This window comes from Lepidochelys kempii, chromosome 21, assembly GCF_965140285.1.
Source record: "Lepidochelys kempii isolate rLepKem1 chromosome 21, rLepKem1.hap1, whole genome shotgun sequence".
In the NCBI taxonomy this organism is placed as follows: Eukaryota; Metazoa; Chordata; order Testudines; family Cheloniidae; genus Lepidochelys; species Lepidochelys kempii.
Window position 1 is genome coordinate 14,668,451 of NC_136400.1, and position 23,576 is coordinate 14,692,026.

The 23,576-nt window shown below is 50.3% G+C and overlaps 1 protein-coding gene across 3 annotated transcripts in view; it reads right to left on the reverse strand.

Moving 5' to 3' along the window:
- LGR6 (leucine rich repeat containing G protein-coupled receptor 6) overlaps positions 1-23,576 on the reverse strand; it is a 206,248-nt gene that overhangs the window by 135,638 nt on the left and 47,034 nt on the right. For all 3 annotated transcript variants that reach the window (XM_073320016.2, XM_073320018.2, XM_073320017.2), the window contains exon 2: positions 7,146-7,217. In XM_073320016.2, coding sequence (XP_073176117.2) covers positions 7,146-7,217 — 72 coding nt within the window. The remainder of the gene's footprint in view (positions 1-7,145; positions 7,218-23,576) is intronic.

A 23,576-nucleotide genomic window follows, 5' to 3' on the forward strand; every position in this document is an offset into this window, starting at 1 on the left:
TCCAAAATAACCATGAGACTGATTTGAAAATTATGAGACTTTGAAAAAATAAATAAAAGATGTTGAGGCTTTGGTATGTCCTCAGATTGGTTAACCTTTAGGCAACGCTATCTGCTCACCAATATGTGTGTGTGTGTGTGTGTGTGTGTGTGAGAGAGAGAGAGAGATTCTCCCTAAACACGCACACAGCCTTCCACCCAGCTGCTCACAGGGGATCTCCCTTTACCCTCCCTTCCCTCCTGTGATGGGAGACCTGTCATTGTCGCTCAGGCTCCATAGAATCATAGACTATCAGGGTTGGAAGAGACCTCAGGAGGTCACCTAGTCCAACCCCCTGCTCAAAGCAGGACCAATCCCCAACCACGTCCCTTCCCTACCGTTCTCCTCCGTCCACAAACTCTGCCCTCTACTCATTGTTCCCAGCCCAGCTTAGAATACCAGCCTGCAGCCAACCCTTCCGTCCTGGTTAGCTGGCGGCAAGAACCCCACGCCTGCCAGCCCCAATACGACACCTGGTCCTGTGGTGTCTGAGTACGGCACACAATTCAAAAGTACAAAGGCTCAGAGCACCAAGGTGTTGTTCTCTCCTGCTTCCTCTGAGACAACGGCTCAGCGGCAAGATCAGGGCATAGCTTACATATGTCTCATCACCATGACACTGCCTTACACCAACGCCGCTGAATTGGGTCCAGTAAGCTGCCATCACAAGTGTGAACACGTGCTGGGAAGCATGAAAGGCGGTGTAGCTAAGAGCCAGCTGTGCATGCTCTCAGGGAGTGCCTCACAGAGACGGATTACTGTTTTGTGGAGCCCTAGGCCAGAACAAGTGGGGGCCCCTCCCCACCCCCATCCGCCCCCAGCTTCCCCATGCTCCTGCCAGGGAGTGGGGTCAGGGCATGGGGGCTTCCCACGCTCCCTGGTAAGAGCAGCAGGTGGGCAGGAAGAGCGGCACAAGCCCCAGTGCCCTAACCCCACTTCCTGGCACGAGTTCTGGGCAGGCAGGCGGAGTGGGTTGGGGCGCAGGGTGCCCATTTTTCCAAGGCCCCCCAGTTGGCCAGGTCCCCTGGGTCTGGGCCCCATTGGCCCAGTGGCTAATCTGCCACTGATGCCATGTTCGGGGCAGCATGTGCAGGAGAGATGGTCTGGAACTGGAATTTCTGCTCCTCAGGAAATTCTGACATTATTCTACTCAGAATGAAAAGCCAAAACTAAAAAACATTCTGACATGTTTATTTTGATATTATAATTTATTAGATACATTACGGTAGTGCCTAGGTGCCCCAGTCATGCACTAGGACCCCATTGTGCTAGGCACTGTACATTATTTATTAGGTGTATTATGGTAGCACCTTGGAGCCCAGTCCTAGACCTAGAACCCAATGTTCTAGGTGTTGTACAGACACAGAACAAAAAGATAGGCCCTGCCCCAAGAAAACACCATCTAGGTCTGTCAAGGTTCCTTCCCCACTCTGAACTCTATGGTACAGATGTGGGGACCTGCATGAAAACCTCCCAAACTTAATTTTACCAGCTTAGGTTAAAACTTCCCCAAGGTACAAACTATTTTACCCTTGGACTTCCACTGCCACCACCAAACATTTATCTGGGTTTATTTTTATAAGGAAAGCGTCGTTTGGAAACATCTTTCTCCCCAAAATCCTCCCAACCCTTGCACCCCACTTCCTGGGGAAGGTTTGGTAAAAATCCTCACCAATTTGCATAGGTGACCACAGACCCAAACCCTTGGATCTTAGAACAATGAAAAAAGCATTCAGTTTCCTTACAAGAAGGCTTTTAATAGAAGTAAAAAAGAATCACCTCTGTAAAATCAGGATGGTGAATATCTTACAGGGTAATTAGATTCAAAACATAGAGAACCCCTCTAGGCAAAACCTTAAGTTACAAAAAAGACACCCAGACAGGAATATTCATTCTATTCAGCACAGCTATTTTCTCAGCCATTTAAAGAAATCATAATCTAACACATACCTAGCTAGATTACTTACTAAGTTCTAAGACTCCATTCCTGTTCTGTCCCCAGCAAAAGCATCACACAGACAGACCCAGACCCTTTGTTTTTCTCCTTCCTCCCAACTTCAGAAAGTATCTTGTCTCCTCATTGGTCATTTTGGTCATGTGCCAGCAAGGTTACCTTTAGCTTCTTAACCCTTTACAGGTGAAAGGATTTTTCCTCTGGCCAGGAGGGATTTTAAAGGTGATTACCCTTCCCTTTATATTTATGACAAGGTCTAAGACAAAAGACGACAGATGGAGACACATGGACTGACAGGGGAGTATAAGGAAACAAGGACACAAGGCCAGTGAGTGTGACAGGCAGTGACCCAACAGTCAGTGCATCAGATTGGAACTCAGAACTCCTGGGTTCTATTCCCAGCTCCACCACTGACGACTCACTGGGCAAATTGATCCTCTTCTCTGGCTCTCAATTTATCCATATGCAAAATGGGGCGCATACTACTGGCTTGCCCCACATGAGATCCTGGGGTGAAAGCAGCTCTAGAAACGCAAAGGATGATAGTGTTGAAATGTTTCATTTCAACTTGTATAGTCTAATTAAATATTCCAAACCCCACACATACCACATATTTAGAGATACAACATTATATCGTATATCAGCATGATGCAATATTAAAATTAATATTTTAGTATCACATACAAGTGTTTCAATTTCTATGAAGCTGTCTTTTTTTTTTTTTACAGTAAACTCTTCTGACACAACTTTTTTCAATTTATTTGAGCATGAGCTTTCGTGAGCTACAGCTCACTTCATCAGATGTTTACCGTGGAAACTGCAGCAGACTTTATATACACACAGAAATCATGAAACGGTAAACATCTGATGAAGTGAGCTGTAGCTCACGAAAGCTCATGCTCAAATAAATTGGTTAGTCTCTAAGGTGCCACAAGTACTCCTTTTCTTTTTGCGAATACAGACTAACACGGCTGTTCCTCTGAAACCTGTCATTATGCAAGGCACTGCATTTAGCCGTATGGAGTGGAAATCTATCAACTGCATGAAGAAACTTGTACAGATACAGACAGACATCATCTTCCTTTCCAAATGCAAACAGATGGACATCGTACCAAAAGGACTGAAGGTCAAAAATCCATTACAATCTACATACCACACAGACTATGCTGACAGCTTGTGCCTCACGCTCTCAAAGAAACTGCGGAATCACCTGATCAAGATCCTCTACAGCAAACAGGGAAAGATTAAGAATGAGCTCTCAAAAATGGATACTCTCATAAAGAACCAACCTTCCACACAAACTTCCTCGTGGCTGGATTTTACTAAAACTAGACAAGCCATTTACAACGCACACTTTGCTTCTCTACAAAAGAAAAAAGACACTAAACTTTCTAAACTACTACATGCTACAAGGGGCCACAGCAATGGTTCCCTCACCCCACCTAGCAATATTGTTAACCTATCCAACTATACTCTCAGCCCAGCAGAAGCAGCTGTTCTATCTCGGGGCCTCTCCTTCTGCCCCTCCACCCCCACGAACATGATACAGTTCTGTGGTGACCTAGAATCCTATTTTCGACGTCTCCGTCTCAAGGAATATTTCCAAAATACCTCTGAACAACATACTAATCCACAGAGGTCTCCCTGCCAACACTACAGAAAGAGGGATTCTAGATGGACTCCTCCTGAAGGTCGAAACAGCAGACTGGACTTCTACATAGAGTGCTTCCGCCGACGTGCACGGGCTGAAATTGTGGAAAAGCAGCATCACTTGCCCCATAACCTCAGCCATGCGGAACGCAATGCCATCCACAGCCTCAGAAACAACTCTGACATCATAATCAAAAAGGCTGACAAAGGAGGTGCTGTTGTCATCATGAATAGGTCGGAATATGAACAAGAGGCTGCTCGGCAGCTCTCCAACACGAGTTTCTACAAGCCATTACCCTATGATCCCACTGAGAGTTACCAAAAGCAACTACAGCATTTGCTCAAGAAACTTCCTGAAAAAGCACAAGATCAAATCCGCACAGACACACCCCTGGAACCCCGACCTGGGATATTCTATCTACTACCCAAGATCCATAAACCTGGAAATCCTGGGCGCCCCATCATCTCAGGCATTGGCACCCTGACAGCAGGATTGTCTGGCTATGTAGACTCCCTCCTCAGGCCCTACGCTACCAGCACTCCCAGCTACCTTCGAGACACCACTGACTTCCTGAGGAAACTTCAATCCATCGGTGATCTTCCTGATAACACCATCCTGGCTACTATGGATGTAGAAGCCCTCTACACCAACATTCCACACAAAGATGGACTACAAGCCGTCAAGAACACTATCCCCGATAATGTCACGGCTAACCTGGTGGCTGAACTTTGTGACTTTGTCCTTACCCATAACTATTTCACATTTGGGGACAATGTATACCTTCAGATCAGCGGCACTGCTATGGGTACCCGCATGGCCCCACAGTATGCCAACATTTTTATGGCTGATTTAGAACAACGCTTCCTCAGCTCTCGTCCCCTAAAGCCCCTACTCTACTTGCGCTATATTGATGACATCTTCATCATCTGGACCCATGGAAAAGAAGCCCTTGAGGAATTCCACCATGATTTCAACAATTTCCATCCCACCACCAACCTCAGCCTGGTCCAGTCCACACAAGAGATCCACTTCCTGGACACTACAGTGCTAATAAACAATGGCCACATAAACACCACCCTATACCGTAAACCTACTGACCGCTATTCCTACCTGCATGCCTCCAGCTTTCACCCTGACCACACCACACGATCCATCGTCTACAGCCAAGCTCTGCGATACAACCGCATTTGCTCCAACCCCTCAGACAGAGACAAACACCTACAAGATCTCTGTCAAGCTTTCTTACAACTACAATACCCACCTGCAGAAGTAAAGAAACAGATTGATAGAGCCAGAAGAGTTCCCAGAAGTTACCTACTACAGGACAGGCCTAACAAAGAAAATAACAGAACGCCACTAGCCGTCACCTTCAGCCCCCAACTAAAACCCCTCCAACGCATTATTAAGGATCTACAACCTATCCTAAAGGATGACCCAACACTCTCACAAGTCTTGGGAGACAGGCCAGTCCTTGCCTACAGACAGCCCCGCAACCTGAAGCAAATACTCACCAACAACCACATACCACACAACAGAACCACTAACCCAGGAACTTATCCTTGCAACAAAGCCCGTTGCCAATTGTGCCCACATATCTATTCAGGGGACACCATCACAGGGCCTAATAACATCAGCCACACTATCAGAGGCTCGTTCACCTGCACATCCACCAATGTGATCTATGCCATCATGTGCCAGCAATGCCCCTCTGCCATGTACATTGGTCAAACTGGACAGTCTCTACGTAAAAGAATAAATGGACACAAATCAGATGTCAAGAATTATAACATTCATAAACCAGTCGGAGAACACTTCAATCTCTCTGGTCACGCAATCACAGACATGAAGGTCGCTATCTTAAAACAAAAAAACTTCAAATCCAGACTCCAGCGAGAAACTGCTGAATTGGAATTCATTTGCAAATTGGATACTATTAATTTAGGCTTAAATAGAGACTGGGAGTGGCTAAGTCATTATGCAAGGTAGCCTGTTTCCTCTTGTTTTTTCCTACCCCCCCCCCCCCAGATGTTCTGGTTTAACTTGGATTTAAACCTGGAGAATGGTCAGTTTAGATGAGCTATTACCAGCAGGAGAGTGAGTTTGTGTGTGTATGGGGGTGGGGGGGATGTGAGAAAACCTTGATCTATGCAGGAAATAGCCCGACTTGATTATGTAAAGAGTTGTCACTTTGGATGGGCTAGCACCAGCAGGAGAGTGAATTTGTGTGGGGGGGTGGAGGGTGAGAAAACCTGGATTTGTGCTGGAAATGGCCCACCTGTTGATCACTTTAGATAAGCTATTACCAGCAGGACAGTGGGGTGGGAGGAGGTATTGTTTCATGATTTCTGTGTGTATATAAAGTCTGCTGCAGTTTCCACGGTAAACATCTGATGAAGTGAGCTGTAGCTCACGAAAGCTCATGCTCAAATAAATTGGTTAGTCTCTAAGGTGCCACAAGTACTCCTTTTCTTTTTGCGAATACAGACTAACACGGCTGTTCCTCTGAAACTTTTTTCAATCAGCTCTAATATTTGGCCTGCTCCAAGCAGCCATGGCATCAGGACAAAACCATAGAGGCCTCTTCCATGGTCAAGCGATATTGTGCGCTATTTTCTCAGGGTGAAATTCACCCCCAGGCAAAGGGCTGTCCCCTTATGCCCTATTTTCAGGGGTTACATGGAATTTAAGTTGCTCCTAATGCTGGTGTTTTGCACTAGGGTAAACGATAGCCTTTCAGACCAGGCTACCATCTCCAGCCAGGCCAGGTGTGTCACTGGCACGTGGCCTCATTTTGTTATTTTGCTGGCGTCACTGATATTCCAGTGCACACGTAATCAGAGTGCCAGGTCGGGTGGGTGTAGGGTAGGAGCTAGGGGTGTGGTTTCCCTGCTCAGGTGCACCTATTCGTGCTCGCCCTCATCACACGCCAAGTGTAGGCATAGCCACAGAGAGCAAGCTGCCATTCACACTGCCGTATAACAGGAGCCCCCTGCCTTTGGTGCAAAATCAGATTTTTCCTGAATTCCACGGCCTACTTACACCGCCTCAATTGCAGCACTTACACGTGCCTCTTCAAAGTTGCACCCCACCGGCCCACGTACAAGTAGTGAGGATATCCCCACGTCTCCAGAAGCTGAAACAGTAAACAGCCTGTCCAGCAGTGTGAGCAGTTACTGCTTTGCTCTGGGACAGGGGAGCCCCTGATGCTCCTCTCATGTTGATTTCACATCTACTGCAATGTCTGCTGCCAACTCCTGATTTCCATCAGCGTGAGAGGAGAATGTAACAACTAGTGCAACTCAGCATGGAATTAATTCATCACTGCACGAAGCCACTGCATCTGTTGTAATACTCTCACCTCCCCTAGGGACATGGGACCTGATTCCCCTCTTGCATTTTAGCTCCACTGAGGTCACTTTGGCTCCCTTCCCAAGCCACAGCCCTCTCCACCACATGCCGCCCCAGAACGAGCTATGCTCGGTGCAGTCGTGCCGTACTTACAGCTCCTCCAGGAAGCGCAGGTGCTGGAATGGCCTGGGTTGCAGCTCGCTAATGTTGTTCATGCTCAGATCACTAAAGGAGAAGAAAGATAGAAGTCGCTGATCAGTTATTTTTGGGGGCTCGCCTGGCATAAACCACTCCCTGCTCTGCTGGCTGGGCTCTGGCGAGGGAGGATACGCCCTTGTCAACGGCATCTCAGCTCTAACATGGCAAGCAGAAAAAAACTCCCAGGCTCTGGGGGAAAATATCAGTGCACAAAGCAGGATGAAAGATGTAATCAAAATAATTAATACTATATTCTTCTAGCGCATCTTTCATCTGAGCATCTCAAGCATCAGCAGGTTTATGAAGCTTCCCATCAGCCCCGTAAGTGTTATTACCCCACTTCGGGAAACCCAGGCACTGAGCGGTTTGGAATATTATTTCTTTAGACCCAGTAGTGTCCTGTTCTAGCCATTATCCACACTGCTCCCTGCAGGGGGATCTCGTCCAGGGCAGCAGTACACACCTGCCCTGCAGAGGTGATAGCGAGTTGTTGAAGAGGGAATGGGTCTTGGCTTGCTCTGAACTGTTAACAGCCAGGCAAAGGGTCATGATGAAGACTGCAGGGCCTGGAATTTGCTCCAAACCTGGTTGCAAAGTCCATGTCCTACTTTATACACAGGTTTGGAAGGATTGGCTTGTAATCGGTCAACGTCAGTAAATGTCGATTTCCCCGCACAAAAACAGATGAAAAAAATATTTCCATCAATAACAACCAAAATTTACAGAGAAGTAAAGTAAGAAAAATGCAACGTGAGGACTAATTAGAGCTTGTTTTAATGCTATTTACTTGGCATATTTTGACCTGTGATGTTGACTACACATGTTTCAATGGTTATAAAACTTTAACTTTTCGAATCCCAGTGTTTATTGTCATTAAATAATTGTCTGAACCCCCCCTCATAATTTCCTACAACTGTGAAAATCAGTAAATACTGAAAAGCTGCTAAAATATCAATATTATCTATTGAAATTATAAACCAATAAAAATAAAAGTTGAATTCTGCCAAGCCTATTTGAAGAAATACTGAAGAAAACCGCTTCAGATTTGGCTTTTTTCTAGTTCTGTGGCTTCTGGCTGAGGCCCCATTTAGTATCTGTTTAATATCTAACACATTCACTCTCAGGAGACCAGATACTTCATTGGAAAGTGCCGGCTTTGACTGACTTCCATCTCCAACCTTTATAACCTACTAGTCCATCATGTGTCGACCATACAATTAACAGTAACAAAACCCCGTGTGCTATTCCATAGATCAAGAGTAAATTTGTGGCTAAAACTCTACACCAGGAGCTCCTAGACATTCTCCCTTCAGGAAATCAGCAAGGGCAGTGAGTTAGCAGGAACTGATGAAAGGAACAGGCAGGTATGGCTGTGGCTCCATAAAACTGCGCCTGTCCTGGAGGGAGGGAGGGCCAGCTTCCCAGTGCCGTTCCATGGAATCGGCTTGGCAGGGCAGCCCATGCCCAGGGTGCCGATGGAATTAGAAGGATCTGGGCAGGTACAGCTGTGAATAGGAGGTAGATGCACAGCTGTGCTACTGAAGCCTGGCTGGAAAGTCCCCCCCCCCCCAATGCCCAGGTCTGTGATCACTGCCATCGTGACCAACACACTGGCATTATAACTGGGGACTTCCGGAGCTAAAAGCAGAAGCTGCTACAGCTTGAACTAAAGCGTCAAGGCTCCCTCGCTGTGTGGTGACAGACTCACATCCCCTATGGATCTGGGACACTCTCACATATCAAGGGGAGCAGGCATCAGGCCCTGGCTGTTAGGGCCGGTCAACAAATTTCCATCTAAACTTTTTTTTGATGGGAAATTGGACTTTTGACCAAATACTTTTTTTTCCTTTTTGGGTGGAAGAAAAAGGGCTTTCTCATAGGAAAACTCAGCATTCTGTGGTTTTTCAGCCAAAATGTAGGTAGGTTTTCAGCTGAAAACTATCCAAAACTGGAAACAAAAATGGCTGGAACTGAAAAATATTTGGGTTTGGGGCCCTGAAAAATTTCAGTTTTTGGATGGAAAAAAAATAATCAAATTTTTCTCCTTAATAAAGTTTTCCCTTGTTTTATACACAGATTTGGTGCTTGTTAAGAGCAGCCAGTGGAGGTCTGTCTGTAGCTTTTCCCTAGCGGTTAGGCTTGAGCCAGTGATGTTTTGTAAATTTTAAAAGGAAACCCTTTTTGTTGCCAAAAACAACTGGCAGAAGGGTTACACTTGGACCAATGGATAGGACACTAGACTGGCAATCAAGACTGCTGGGTCCTTTTCCCAGCTCTACCATTGATTTAGGCTACATTTTTCAAAAGGTTTCAGAGTAGCAGCCGTGTTAGTCTGTATTCGCAAAAAGAAAAGGCGTACTTGTGGCACCTTAGAGACTAACCAATTTATTTGAGCATAAGCTTTCGTGAGCTACAGCTCACTTCATCACTTTCAAAAGCTGACTCTGTTTTTTGATGTCCATCTTGAAACACCTAATGTATAATTTTTGGAGGAAGAGACTCATCAGACCGCTCATCGCTGGGGCATTCCTGCTTTTATTTATTATTTGGATTAGAATAGTGTCAAGATTGGGGTCACATTGTACTGGGCACTGTACAAACATATAGTGAAAGAGAGCCCCTGCCTTCCTTACAGTTTAAATGGATGAGAGAGACAAACGGTAAGTGGGGAAACAGAGGCACAGAGTGGTGAAGAGATTTGCCCAAGGTCACATGGTAGGTCAGTGGCAGAGCGAGGAATAGGCTCCAGGTCCCATCCCAGTGCCTTATCACTTAGACTGTCCTCCACTGACATCAATGGAGTCACAGCAGAGATGAATCTGACCTCACCGTTATTTCAGCAGAAGTGCTAGAGACCAGCTCCACTCACATAGGCACCTGGTGGCAGATGCTGTGGTCCTCCTGTTCCCTTTCCCCCACTAACTATTGAGCGCCAGTCTCTTCACACAGAACCTTAAATGAAGCCTGAAATCATCTCTTTGGCCCCAGCCCATCTAGTCTGGCTCTAAACCAAAATGCCACAGTTGAGTGAAACACATTCCTGGAATTGCCAGCTCAATCTCCCGTCCAGGAACCTTCCTTCCCCCCAACCCTGCTTTTGAAGGCAGATCCCAAGAGCTTTTGAAATCTTCCACACGCCCCTCACAGCTGACTCTTGCCAATCCCCAAGAGCTTCACTTACCTGGCCTCGTGCGGTTACACTGATCAAGATTTCAAGAAAAACAAATCTAAATATTCACCTTAACCGCTCCCGAAACTTGTATACACAGGAAAATGGAGCCACTGTTCATGGAAGCGTGATTCAGAGAGTCAGGACTCATAACTTATCTGGCCCCCCAGGGGTAACTTAATATATTTACTTTGATGTCACTCTCCTTTCACAAACAAGCCCTTGCCCTATTAGCTGGCGCAGAAAAGCAGAAATAAACTAGAGGGTGCTACTCTCCTCCTACCCCCTGACCCCATGCCTCCCTGCCCCAGATACACTGCTAAGACCATGGACAATGGGCTGGATCTGTTCCTACCAGAAAGACACCAAGGTTTTTTAAAGCAGTGATGCCATCAGTAGGGCAAAGAGATTGCCTCATTGGCATGAGTTTCCTCTTCTCTCTAGGATCTCTAACGAAGGGTGAATTCTTGTAGCAACCGGAGCACTCTGAATGGCAGAGCTGGAGCCAGGCAGACGCTCTAGGAGTGCGGAACGAGACGCCAAAGGAGTCGGTTATAAAACTGGGCACAGGAGACCAAACCCAAGCCTGGTGTAAGCCCTCACTAGTCCCGAGGGGAGTTGCACATGCTTCCCCCACAGGTGATTTTGGCCCCCAATGTTGAAAGAAGCTGCAATGTGAGGACCTGCAAATATGGAGTTTGTGTCCACCGCAGCCACCAAGTCTGTCCTGAGGGCTTCCTAGGAGGCCAGCCACGGGAGAGTCTACAGCCTGGTCCCGCATGTGTGCAGCTGAATCACGTAACTCTCTGGCAGGTGTGTTTGCTTCCCCTTGCAAGCCGCATGGGCAAACACAGGGGCGTGCACTGTGCTGGGAAAAATCACGCACATGTTGCTGAGCCACGGGAACCATCTTCTCCTCCAGGGTCATTTCTATGTAACAGGCCGGTGAAGAGTCCAGAGCCGGGTCTGAACTACAGACCCAGATCCAAACATTGCTTGGAGGAAGCTTGGGTGGATCCACACGGGCCCCTCTTTGTAAAATGGGCAGAGCCAACCCCTACGATCCAACCCTGGGGCCTGGGCATCCCCTGGGATGTTTCCTCTCCAGTGCACAGTTTGGCAAAGCTCAGAAGGGCTGGAGGTTGAGCCAGGGCTCGGCCTCGGAGTTCAGTCAAACCTTTGGGGCTGAGGAGGGTTATTGTTGTACAGGGACATGGCTGGATGCTCCTGTCTGAGCTGCAAGCAGGCGGCCCTCACAGACAGGTCAGCATGAGGAGTGGTAAGGGAATTGGGGAAATCCTAAACCCAGCATACCCCTTTCACCGGCCTGTGGGGAACAGCTCAGAGGTCGCAAACTCTTTCTTTGCACAGAGCTGCAGCACCTTCCCCTGCCCTCTCCTTTGCCACGTCGCCCCTTTCCCACTCCAGCCTCTGCCTTAGCTCACGCCCCCACCCCCATGTGCCTGCTGACTGCCCTCCTCTGACTGCCCACTCCCCTTCTGTCTCCTGATCATGGGCACATAGTTCTGGCTCCACCCTGCTTCACCCCACTCCTGACCCCCCTGCTCCTCCCCACGCCTTCTTCTCCCCCATCCAGCCCCGATTTTCCCATCACTTTTGAGGCCCTGTTAGGACTGTCTAGCCCCATACAGACCGTCTAGATGACTGGAGTGCTGGCCCCAGACATCTCGGCATGAGGCTGAGGGGCTGGGACAGATTTTATAGCCTCATACAGTGCCCAGGAGGGAGGTAAATAAATGACTCCCTGCTTCCAGCCAGCACAGGTCCGGTGCAGGTGCTGTACGGCTTGGCCGATCCAAGCCCCGCAGCCGATTCAAGACGCTCCCAGAGCATGGCCAGGAGATGCCTTGCTTTGCAGACTCAGATGGAGCTGTCTACAGCTGGGTGAGATCGTTGTGTGGGGGTAAATTCCAGGCTTGAGTCCGTGGCATGCTGAAGGACTTTGTTAGGCCCATGTCCTCCCAGGCTGGTGAGGGCTAGTGGGGGAGAACTGGCCCATTGCTGGAGGTTGTTAGCAGCCCCCAGGGAGTCTGGCCATTGCTCAGAATCCAGCATCCCATTCGGGGGTAAGGCTCTCTGGGCAGGTTGGAGTGAGAGAAAACTCACAGTATCTCCCTGTCCAGTGTCCGTCTGGGAAACTCCAAACAGCTGATACAGCCCACAGCCGAGCGAGCCTCCCACCGCTCCTTTCCATGCTGCTTGCCTGGATTGCTGCTCTGGGTGCATGGGGGGAAAGCTGGTTCTGCAGGACCACTACTGCCCCATGCGAGCAAGTGGGCAGAGAAGGGGCAAAGGGAGAGGGGGCGGAGCCTTGACTTTGCCCCGCCCCCTTCACAGTGGCAGAGCTGGCAGATCATGGGGGATAAAGTAAACCAAAGAAAACAAAATGAGGCAGCTAACCAAGCCTGGCGATTGTGCCTTGTGGTTTGTTTCTAACAAGACCATCTGTCGGGAGAAACCTCCCGTGCACCAACTGGCCCCCTCTCAAGGCTGGCAGGCATTCCGGGTCTGCGAAGTCGCTCATTCTGGCTCTTTGGAAGCATTTTTGTGTGTGTGAAGAATTTCAGCAATGCAACCATTTTACATTCCCCAAAATAAGCGGCACTGCTCCCGAGGTCACTGCATGTTGGTTAATAAGATGCCAGTCTCACCCGCCACTTCGTCCCAAAGGCCCGCGCAGCCCACTGCTCCCGGGCTGTGCGCTCCAGTGTTTCCTTGGAGAAGAGCCCTTGATGTGAATTCCCACAAATCTTCCCTTTGGCTTGAGGCCAGCGGACCCCAAGCCCCATGGGGTAGATTCACCCTGGGGGTAACTCGATGAAAATCAGATCCACTCCACTGGGGTGTTCAGAGGTGCTACATGAAGGGGTGTGAGCGAAGCTGAGAGAACCGAAGTGAGCAAAGGGTACATCTACACTGCAGCTGGGAGGCCAGGATACAACAAAATTTTTGGAAAGAGGGGGGCCAAAGCTCCCCCTCTCCTGCCCTGCACCCAGTTCCCCACATTCCCCTCTGCTGCCCCCACACCCAGCCCCCAGATCTCCCCCTGCTGCTCCCCATACCCAGACCTGAGCTCCCTCAGGCTGCCTGGGCACCCAAACCCGCACTCTCCCCCCTGCTCCATGCACACTCCCCTCCTGCTGCCCCACACCCATCCAGCTCCAAGCTCTCCCTCCCCACATTGCCCCACACCCGGCTCTGTGCTCTCCCTCTACATTACCCCACAGTCTCACCCCAGCGCCCAGCGGTCACCTGCCCCACACCCCGCGGTCTCCCTGCCCCCACACCGAGCCCCGTGGCCTCCCTGCCCCCACATCCAGCCCCACAGTCATCTGCCCCCACACCCAGCCCCGCGGACTCCCTGCCGCCACACCCAGCCCCTCAGTCTCCCCTAGGGAAGTGGTCAGGCAGAAGAAGAGCACCATCTTCAGGGGAGGGATAGCTCAGTGGTTTGAGCATTGGCCTGCTAAACCCAGGGTTGTGAGTTCAATCCTTGAGGGGGCCACTTAGGGATCTGGGGTAAAAATTGGGGATTGGTCCTGCTTTCAGCAGAGGGTTGGACCTCTTGAGATCCCTTCCAACCATGATATTCTATGTTTCTAACCCTAGCAGGGACAGGCAGTCCTGGGAGCCCCAGAGCCCATCCTCCTCCTGCATCTTCACTTCCCCAGGAAGCACCAACAGCCGAAATCCAACCCTCCCACCCTTCCTAGGAGGTGCCTGGTGTCCCCTGCTCTGTTTCTCCCTGTGGGCTGGGGTGCCCATAGGGGCCAGAAGGACTGCAAAAGTTGGGGTTGGGGGGAAAACAAATGCACAGGGTCACAACACCGCTCAAATTTGGCCCAGCTGCCTCTCCATCATGCCAGCTCCTGTCAAGGGTCAAAGGGGGGGAGGGCTTGGCCCCCTTGATTCCTCCCCTTGTTGTGCCCCTGCTGGGAGGTAGATGCACACACACTATTTCTGCTCAGGCTAGTACCTAAGACTAGCAAAGCGGCCGGGACTGCACGGGCAGGTGCTAGGCCTAGCTGCCCAAGCCTGTACCTAGGATCTTGGCCGGGGCTGTATTCTGGGCAGTTAGTGCATCCCGCTGCCCATGCCTCTGGGGCTGCGTGCTGCTGTTCTCAGCTGCTTCCTCGAGCCAAGCTAGCGGGGGTACGTCTACCCGAGCCGGGAATGCCACCGGCAGCTGCAACGTTGACATCCGCTGGTTCAAGTTTGCAGCCGCTGAGGGTGCGGCCGCTGGTGTGAACGGGAAGACAAGTCGCCGGACTGAAGTCAGTGACTTTGCACCGATGTTAAACCCAGCAGCACCGAGAGCAGAATCAGGCTTTTTTAAGAATACAAACCCACTAAAGAGTCTGTCATCGGGGCTGTTTCTGGGACACTGACTGTGATGTGTCTAAAAACCAAACCTGATGTGCAAGCACCAGGCCTTCCCCTCCATGAGTGCCCATCGAGCTACGCTGAAGTGACACCGATTTACACGAGCTGAGTAGCTGGCCCGCTGCAGTGCCATTATTACTGTTATTCATTAGGTGCATTATGGTAGTGGCAAGGAGCCCAAGTCATGGACTGGTCCCCCCATTGTGCAAGGCGCTGTACAAATACAGAACCCAAAGTGCCAACAATCACCAGTACAAGACGAGACAAGAGATGAGTACAGGCAGATGGGGGAACACAAGGAAACTGGAAGACAATCCTGGTCAGGCCAGGGTTTCAGCACACCAGCCGTTGCCAGGTGTTTTGCAGGCATCCCGGCAGAGCAGAGAGCTCTGAGGAGGGAGCTGCAGTAGAACAAGGGGGCGGCTTTGCGGCTGTTTATGGGGCATGCGAGGGGCAGTGTGGGAGAAAGCACGAAGGTGCCTGGCTGAAAACTTAACCAGTGGGCGATGGAGGTGGGAATCATGGGGTCGTCGGAGATGGGCGCTGACATTTCAATAGTGAATGAGAGGGGATAGGTCGGCGGGGGATGGGCCATGCGGGGTCCCCAGAGCGAAGACATCCAGACAGAGAGGGAGATCCACACTGGAGATGTTTAAAGGCGACCCTGAGCCTTGCAGTGCATTGACTGGGCACTGCACTCAACCCCAGGTCGAAACAGCCCCAACTGGGCAGTCCTGGAGGAAAGGCAGCTTTGCAGAGCACTTCATTCAAAGCCCTGTGACAGCTGGGTGGCCAGCATGTCACTCAGGACGGGATGTCGGGGCAGGGGCTGCACAAAGTGGCACGTGCCCCCTAGGAAACCTGTATAGTGAAGGAAGCAGACGTGGCATCAAGAGAATGCATCTCGAAGCAGCATTAACTCCTGTGAGGGGCTCTAGCCAGCCCTCCTGGGGCCCCCAGAATGCAGCTCTGCACCAGGAGAGCCAATGACTGAGGATTCGTGAGGCTGGGGGTGTGGGTTTCCCATGGACCACCAGCCTCTGCCCTACACCGCTGCTAGCTGCATGAAGCAGGGTGGTTAGAGGAAGGGGAAATTGCCCAAGCAATGGCCGTGTGGGACCGACTGGTTCCCAGAAGGGGATACACAGTGGCCCTGGGGCCAGATGCCCTTTCACTCATGCCGGGGTAAATGAGGAGCCCCCCAGCGTCCATGCAGTTACCCCTTTAGAAATCTGCTCTGAGAGGACAGTCAGGCCGCTGGGTCCCGACTGCTTTTAGAGGCGGGTGGTTCCCTGCAGCTGCTTGGGAGTGCTTGAAAGGGACGAATTGTCTCGTCTTCGCTGAAGAGATGCCCACTCTGTGGTCCTAGCCCAGCCTAACTCCACGACAGGAAGCAGGTACCTCTCTCCTGTTATTGATTATGGAGCTGTGATAGCAGGAGCTTTGGCTGCATCAAACGCTTTGCAAGTCAGTTCTCTGTCTACGCCACAAGCCAGTGATTGTCCAAAGGAGCTGGCTGAGGTCTCCCACATCCAGCAATCTCTACTGGCTCCTGTCCCTACAAAGGGGGTGGGTGCCACATGACCATGTCGCCTGGTTGTTATTTGCGATGCTAGAAGGTTTCAAGGCCTGCCATTAAGTAGCTCTTTGCCCTGCAGATAATCCCATATCTTGTTAAAGCTGTTGGGTGCGCTAAGCACCCTTCTTTAAGGCTAATTGGGAGGGAGCAATTAAACTCCCCTGTATGTAGTGATAGCTGGAGACAACAGAAGCCACCACCCAACACAACAGGCTGTATTGCCAGGGGCCCAATGAGAAGCTAAATTGTGAGGGCTCAGAGGTTTAGTAGCAAATGCAGGGGTGAGGAGATTGATTGGCTGGAGCTGTGTGTGTTAGCCCTGAAAGCCAACAGCTAGCAGCTGTGAGAGCGAGCAGGGACAGAGGGGGCACGGGACTGGCCGAAGAGGCAGACTTGGAAACGATAAGCGAGGAAACTGCCTGCTGCTGTTTGTTTTCACTGCATTCGGGGGAACAGGACTTGGTGTGAAGACTTTGTAAATACACAGGATTGCACCAAAGACTTCAGTCCTCTTATCAATTTCTCCTAACAGAAACAACCCAGCAAGGCCCCCAGTATTAGTGAATCACTTGGGCCAAAGGGGCAATGATATTTTAATAGTGCCAGTTTTTCCAAAGAAATCCAGGCCAGATTTTCAGGGCTTCAGTTCCAGACCTGCTCCAATGGTCTATAAAATCATGACTGGTGCAGAGAAAGTAAATAAGGAAGTGTTATTTACTCCTTCTGATAAGATAAGAACTAGGGGTTGCCAAATGCAACTAATAGGCAGCAGGTTTCAAACACACAAAAGGAAGTATTACTTCACACAACACACAGTCAATCTGTGGAACTCCTCGCCAGAGGATGTTGTGAAGGCCAAGACTATGACAGAATTCAAAAAAGAACTAGATAAGTTCATGGAGGATAGGTCCATCAATGGCTATTTGCCAGGATGGGCAGGGATGGTGCCCTAGCCTCTGTTTGCCAGAAGCTGGGAATGGGATACAGGGGATGGATCACTTGATGATTACCTGTTCTGTTCATTCCCTCTGGGTCACCCGGCACTGGCCATTGTCGGAAGACAGGACACTGGGCTAGATGGACCTTTGGTCTGACCCAGTCTGGCCGTTCTTAAGTTCTTAATGCACTGAGCCCTTCTGAACATATAGCCCCGGCTGTGGGTGCTGAGCACTTGGAAATCAGTCCCACACAGGGTAGCTTTCCCAGCACCAAGGGGACTGAACAGAAGTTTCCAGTATGACTGAGGGGGGAGGCTAATGGGCTATAGCACCTGGGAGGAGGAGGAGGATGTTATTATTTAATTATTTGTACTGTGCTAGATGCTGTACAATATTGATTAGGTGTATTACAGTAGCGCCTAGGAGTCCCAGTCATGGACCTGAATCCCAGTGTGTCAGGGGCTGTACAGACACAGAACAAAACAACAGCCCGTCTCAAAGGCCTCTAACATTGGGCTCAATCCTGCAAGGGGCTGAGTTAGTGGGAGATGAGAGCCTTCAGCACCTTGGGACACCTCGTATTGATATGCAGTGAAAAGCAGGCCATAAATGATGGGTTTAAGAAGCTCCCAAGATCTCCCTATAATGATTCCTGGGTCTTCATGAAATTCCTGGGTGGCTCTGGCTGGACCCACCACCACTCGCAAAGAGGTAATTTGGCTTGGAGAGCTAGCTGAAATGTTTCCTGTTATAGTGACGAGCCCCACATGGGGAACCATATTACAAGTGGCCTCCGCAGAGAAACGGAGATGGGTGAGATCAAGCAAGAGAGCAAAGTTATCTCCAGTGCTCCAGGAGAAATCTGGAGGCACGGCCCTGGCTTCAGTGCTGTTTCCCTGGAGTAGCTGAGACCATGAGGTGGTCCTGTGTTTCCACTTCAGTTCTCCATGTTTCTAATTCGTGGACTCACCCTCAGAACATCCCATAACCACTAAACCATGTCTGTGCCCTACCAATGATCCCCACAATGTTGCTATATTAAAAAAAACTTTTGAGTCCTATTCCCATAGCGGAATCCATGGGATCTCACCCTAAATGGGCAACTCTGCCAGTGTGATCTGTGCGGCACTTGCTGGTGGTCTGTGAGGAACACATCTCATACGGAGCTGGCTCTCCTCCTTTCAGCTGCTTCTGCAGCCAACCAGACTCTGCAAGGAAGATCCTGGACATCTATGCAAGCAGACTGAAACCAGGGAAAAGCCAGCACAGCAGGAGATGTTGATAAGTAAAGGAAGGAGCAAGGGAGAAGTAGGAGCTGCTCTCAGAGACCACCAGCAGGAGTGGCATTGACAGCCACCAGTGGAGGCCATCAGATAGGAGAGAAACCAGTAGCTGCCAACTGGAGCAGGTTAAATTACATTTGTATTTGGCCCTGGTGCAACCACAGCTGGAATACTGGGTCCAGATCTGGGGTCCATTATTCAAGAAGGATGAAGATAAATTGGAGAGGGCTCAGAGAAGAGCCACAAGAATGATTAAAGGATTAGAAAATCTGCCTTATAGTGAGAGACTTAAGGAGCTCCATCTATTTAGTTTAACAAAGAGAATGTGAAGTGGTGACTTGATTGCAGTCTATAAGTACCTAGCCGTGGAACAAATATTTGATAGTGGACTTTTCAGTTTAGCAGAGAAAGGTCTAAGATGATCCAATGGCTGTAAATTGAGGCTTGACAAATTCAGACTAGAAATAAGGTGCACGTTGTTAACAGTGCGGGTAATTAACCCCTGGAACAATTTACCAAGAGTCCTGGTGGATTCTCCATTAATGACATTCTTAAATCAAGATTGGATGTTTTTCTAAAAGATCTGCTCTAGCTCAACCAGGAGTTACTCAGGGAAGTTCTGTGGCTTGTCTTATGCAGAAGATCAGACTAAGATGCGAGAGATCCTGAATCAGATAGATCAGGGATTTGAATTTGGGTCTCCCACATGCCAGGTGAGTGCTGGAAACCCATCCAGAGAACAGCTCAGGCTTAACCAAAAGAACCCTCACCAAACCCGTAAGAGCTTGGTCTGCCTGCTTTCACACTGAATTCATCACATAGATCTAGGGGCTGATTCACCAACATGCCGTGGTTTAGAGCTAGACAGGAACCACATTTTCCATTGAATGGAACTGCCAGGAATTCAAACGAGTTTTCTGTTCCGAAATGGAACAAAACCAAAACATTCTGAAATTTCGCATAAAACAAAATTCCAAATGCTTTTTGTTTGTCTGTTTCAGGTCAATACAAATATTTCATGTAGATAAACTCAAACTGCTTCCTTCCAATCCTGAGATTTCATTTGAATAATATAATATACATTTCAAAATGAAGTCGCTCCAAAATGAAAAATCGAAACATTGCATTGTGAAAATATTGTGTCCCCTGCCCCCCCCAATGGAATTTTGCCAAAATCAACAGGTGTCCATGAATAGTTTGTTTTGGCCAAGTGGCATTTTCTGCTGAAAACATGTTCGGCTGGAAATTCCCAACCAGCTCTGCTCTGGCCGCTTTGTGCCACTCGGGCTGAGCTGAGTTGAGGTCACTGAATCACTAGGAGCAGTGCAAAGCTCATGAGCTGAGATTCTCTGCTGCCCCCCGATGAAGCACTGCACAAAAAGGGACAACCCAGGGGGAAGGGGGGCAAAAGTGGCTTCCTTATTCTAAGGGGGCCACGACAGTCCCCAGCACAGGTGCCGACTTTCTCATTTCCCCAGAGGGGCTTAACCACCGGTCCGCCCCAGACCCCGTCCCCGCTCCACTCCTTCCCCCAAGGCCTCCCCCCTGCCCAACCTCTTCCCACCCCTGCCTCTTCCCACCCATTCCATCCCCTCCCCTGAGCATGCCGTGCCCTCACAGGAGCGCACTGGTGAAGCTGGATCATGGTTTCCAAGCCACGAGGGGAGAGGAACTGGGGCACTGTGAGGATGCTATTGGCAGGGTACATGCTTTGCCGGGTAAATATGGGTTGTTGGGTTTCTTTGTACATGTAGAGAGGAGGTGAAGGGAGCGCAGCTGTGAGTATTAACGGCAAGCTGGTCCAGTTTTACTCGCCTTTAGCTACTGCTCTTTGCAAGCTGTTTGCATGGCTATGAGGCAATTAGCCAATGTCATTATGAGAGCGCTCTCTGAAAGAGATGGTGGAACATCGATAAGTAGCGCGTTCATAGACACCGTGCCAGTAGATGGCACTCAAGAATACACAGCCTCCTTCCTAGGCTTTGGAGGACCAATAAAAGGACCAAATATGGTGCAGCTGGACAGCCAGACTCGTGCCAGCCCCCCGCCACACACACAATCAGCCTTCCCGTTAGACAGTGCCCCTGCAAAACGAATTTGCTTCTTGTGCCCATATAAGACAAGGGTGAGAACGGAGGGGGAAATCTGTACTAAGAAGCAATATTTAAACTCAAAGCATTTGTCATTGTAACAAGCAGCTTCTGTACTGATGTCCCATGTACTGATTTACTGCACAGCCAGCTGGCCAGCCGCTCCCTTCTCCTTCGGCACAGCCCTCATGGCGGCTTTCTTAAGTGCCCCTAGTTAATTAGGCCTAGATCCTCAAAGGGATTTAGGTGCCAAACACCTGTTCGTTTCAACTGGAGCTGGGAGTCTAAGTACTTTTGAGGATCTGGGCCCCATGGCACATCTGCCTAGAGCTGCCACTGTTCACCTGTCTCCTTTCACTGCTCCCATCACCAACCTTCAGACTCCTTGCCCCCCCCTCCCCCCCATCTGCTCCTGGGAATCCTGAGCTGCCCGTAGCCACGTTATTCCCTGTTCCCGCCAGCTTGCTTTCAGGAGCGCAGGCTCAGAGGCATGCGAGCGACCACAGCTGTTTGTGTAACATGGCCGATCCGTCCCTCTCCTTCGGGCGCTGGCAGCATGCTGCTGTTGCTGGTAGCCCCGGAGCCAGGCCCTGCCAAGGCGCCGGGGAATCAGCTGGCAGGAGATCAGAGGTGAGGTGCCGGCGGGTTTTGTGGAACATGGGCATTTGCTGCTTGCATGCTTCTACCTGTGGCAAAGCCACGCAGAGTCGGGGCCAGAGGCAGCCTGACCTTTCGTGCTATGTGTGGCCGAGCTGGGAACAATGAAGAAAAGGTGCCAGGGCTGGGTTTATAACTCCCAACTGCAACACACTTTCTCTGCATGAGCAGGCAATGGTGGCTTCTCTCGTGCCAGGGCTGGGGGTGGTAGGGCCAGACAGACAGACAGGAGGGGGCAGAGCACTGCAGGAAGGGCCTGTGTGCACAGAGAACGCTGGCCCAGACTCTCCGCTCCTGTATCCCGTATCCCATTCCTGGTGGGCACTAGGGGTACACCAGAATCCAGCCCCATGTCTTTGGGCTGGGCATGTCAAGAGGCACATACTAATCAGAAGGCTGGAAAGGGCTCTGCTGAAATGGATCTGGGGTAAACTGCAGGGTATTTTTCACACACATTAGATCAATGTATTTGTGCTGGCTTTGTCTGGTGATAACGGGTTTGGGGACCCTTTTGCCTGTAGATCGCTGTTCTGATTTGGGGCCAGATGGGGAGTGACAAGAAGCTTGATTCCAGCTGACAGCTGTTTAATGACCCACATGTGCAATGAGCTCGTGGGTCTCAGGTCAGCGTCCGCATCACCAAGACTATCACAATGGGCACTAATGACAGGTTTCAGAGTAGCAGCCATGTTCGTCTGTATCCACAAAAAGAAAAGGAGGACGTGTGGCACCTTGGAGACTAACAAATTTATCTGAGCATAAGCTTTCGTGAGCTACAGCTCACTTCATCGGATGCATGCATGTAGCTCACGAAAGCTTATGCTCAAATAAATTTGTTAGTCTCTAAGGTGCCACAAGTCCTCCTTTTCTTTTAATGGGCACTAAGTGGCTTTCCAGGCTGAGAGGCCGGGGGCTGAATAGCCCATGGAGATTGACCTTCCTGCTTCCCCCCAAAGCGGGGCCCCTCCAGGGAAGGGGTGAGGCATGTTAGCCTGGCAGCAGGCAGGAGTACCCAGGCAGCGCCAGAGCTGTGTAAATCGAGGTCTACACTCCAGGGTGGGCAGTCCAGCACCTTGTATCCCTTGAAAGGAAAAATAAAAACAGGACCCGCTGTCCCACCAGTGCTGATCCCTGGTTTGGCTCTAGCAGCTGGCTGAAAACGGTCCCCATACGTATCAGAGGCTAAAATACATATAGGGCATTTCTCTCCTGTTAGCCCTGCAGGCCCAGCCCAGCTCCGGTAGAGGCAGCTGGAGTGTATCCCCATTAGTCCCACGGCCTGGAGCCCATTCAGATAGGTAGGGAAACAGCATCAATTTATTTCAGAGCTGGATAAGCTGCACAGACTCCTGCGCTGGGCCTCCCAGAGCCCAGCCTAGAGTACCGGTCCTGCTGATCTCCATGCACAGGATCATCCCTCCAGACCATGTGCCCAGCTGGGGCTGCCGGGGATGGCAGATCCCAGCCCAGCAGGGGGAACTGGAGTGAGATCCCCAAACTCACGTCACACAGGTCCATCAGCTGGCCATGACCTTTGGTCACTCCCGGTCTGATCCACATCAGATCCAATGGCTTAGAGGAGGCTCTCAGGACCAGTCCCTCAGTGCTGTAGTGGAGCTGTCCTTTAAAGCTATAGTAATGCAGCCAGTGGGCTAAGGAGCCTCGTACCTGACATAGCATGTCTGGAGGCATTTTCTAAGGTTCCCGGAAAAACACTGAGATTTGTTGCCAAGAAAGGTTTATATGATCAGCTGCCAGCCCCTCTGTAGCACATGGTGTTACAGCTCCAGCAAGAGCAGAACCTGCTCCCCCGAAAAACGTGACAAGATTGAGGGTCAGAAGAAGACCAGGGGCTCCTGTTTCTTGCCTTCTGTCAGTCACCCCGGGGATTGCAGGCTGAGGTTAATTACCTACACTTAGCAGCCTCTTTGCAAACCTGGCTCTAACGCTGCTTTTCCAGCCGGACTCTGCAGGGACGCCAAGCTGCTGTTCAGACTTAGCCCTCCCTGAGGACACCTCATTCCACATTCCCCTGGCAGCTCTGCCTGGACCATTTTTGGGTCGGAGTTTTCCCACGTACTGATTTACTGTGCAGCCAGCCAGCCTGCAGCCAGGCACCGGCCCGGGGTGGAGGGGAAGACAGGGAATGGCGGCCTAGACTGACACAGATGCTGCTCCTGAGTTGCTCTCCGTGCATCAACAAGCCCTTGGATGGGTAACCAGTGACTGAGAAGGCTATGTGGAGGAGAAAGGCTCCATGGGCAGC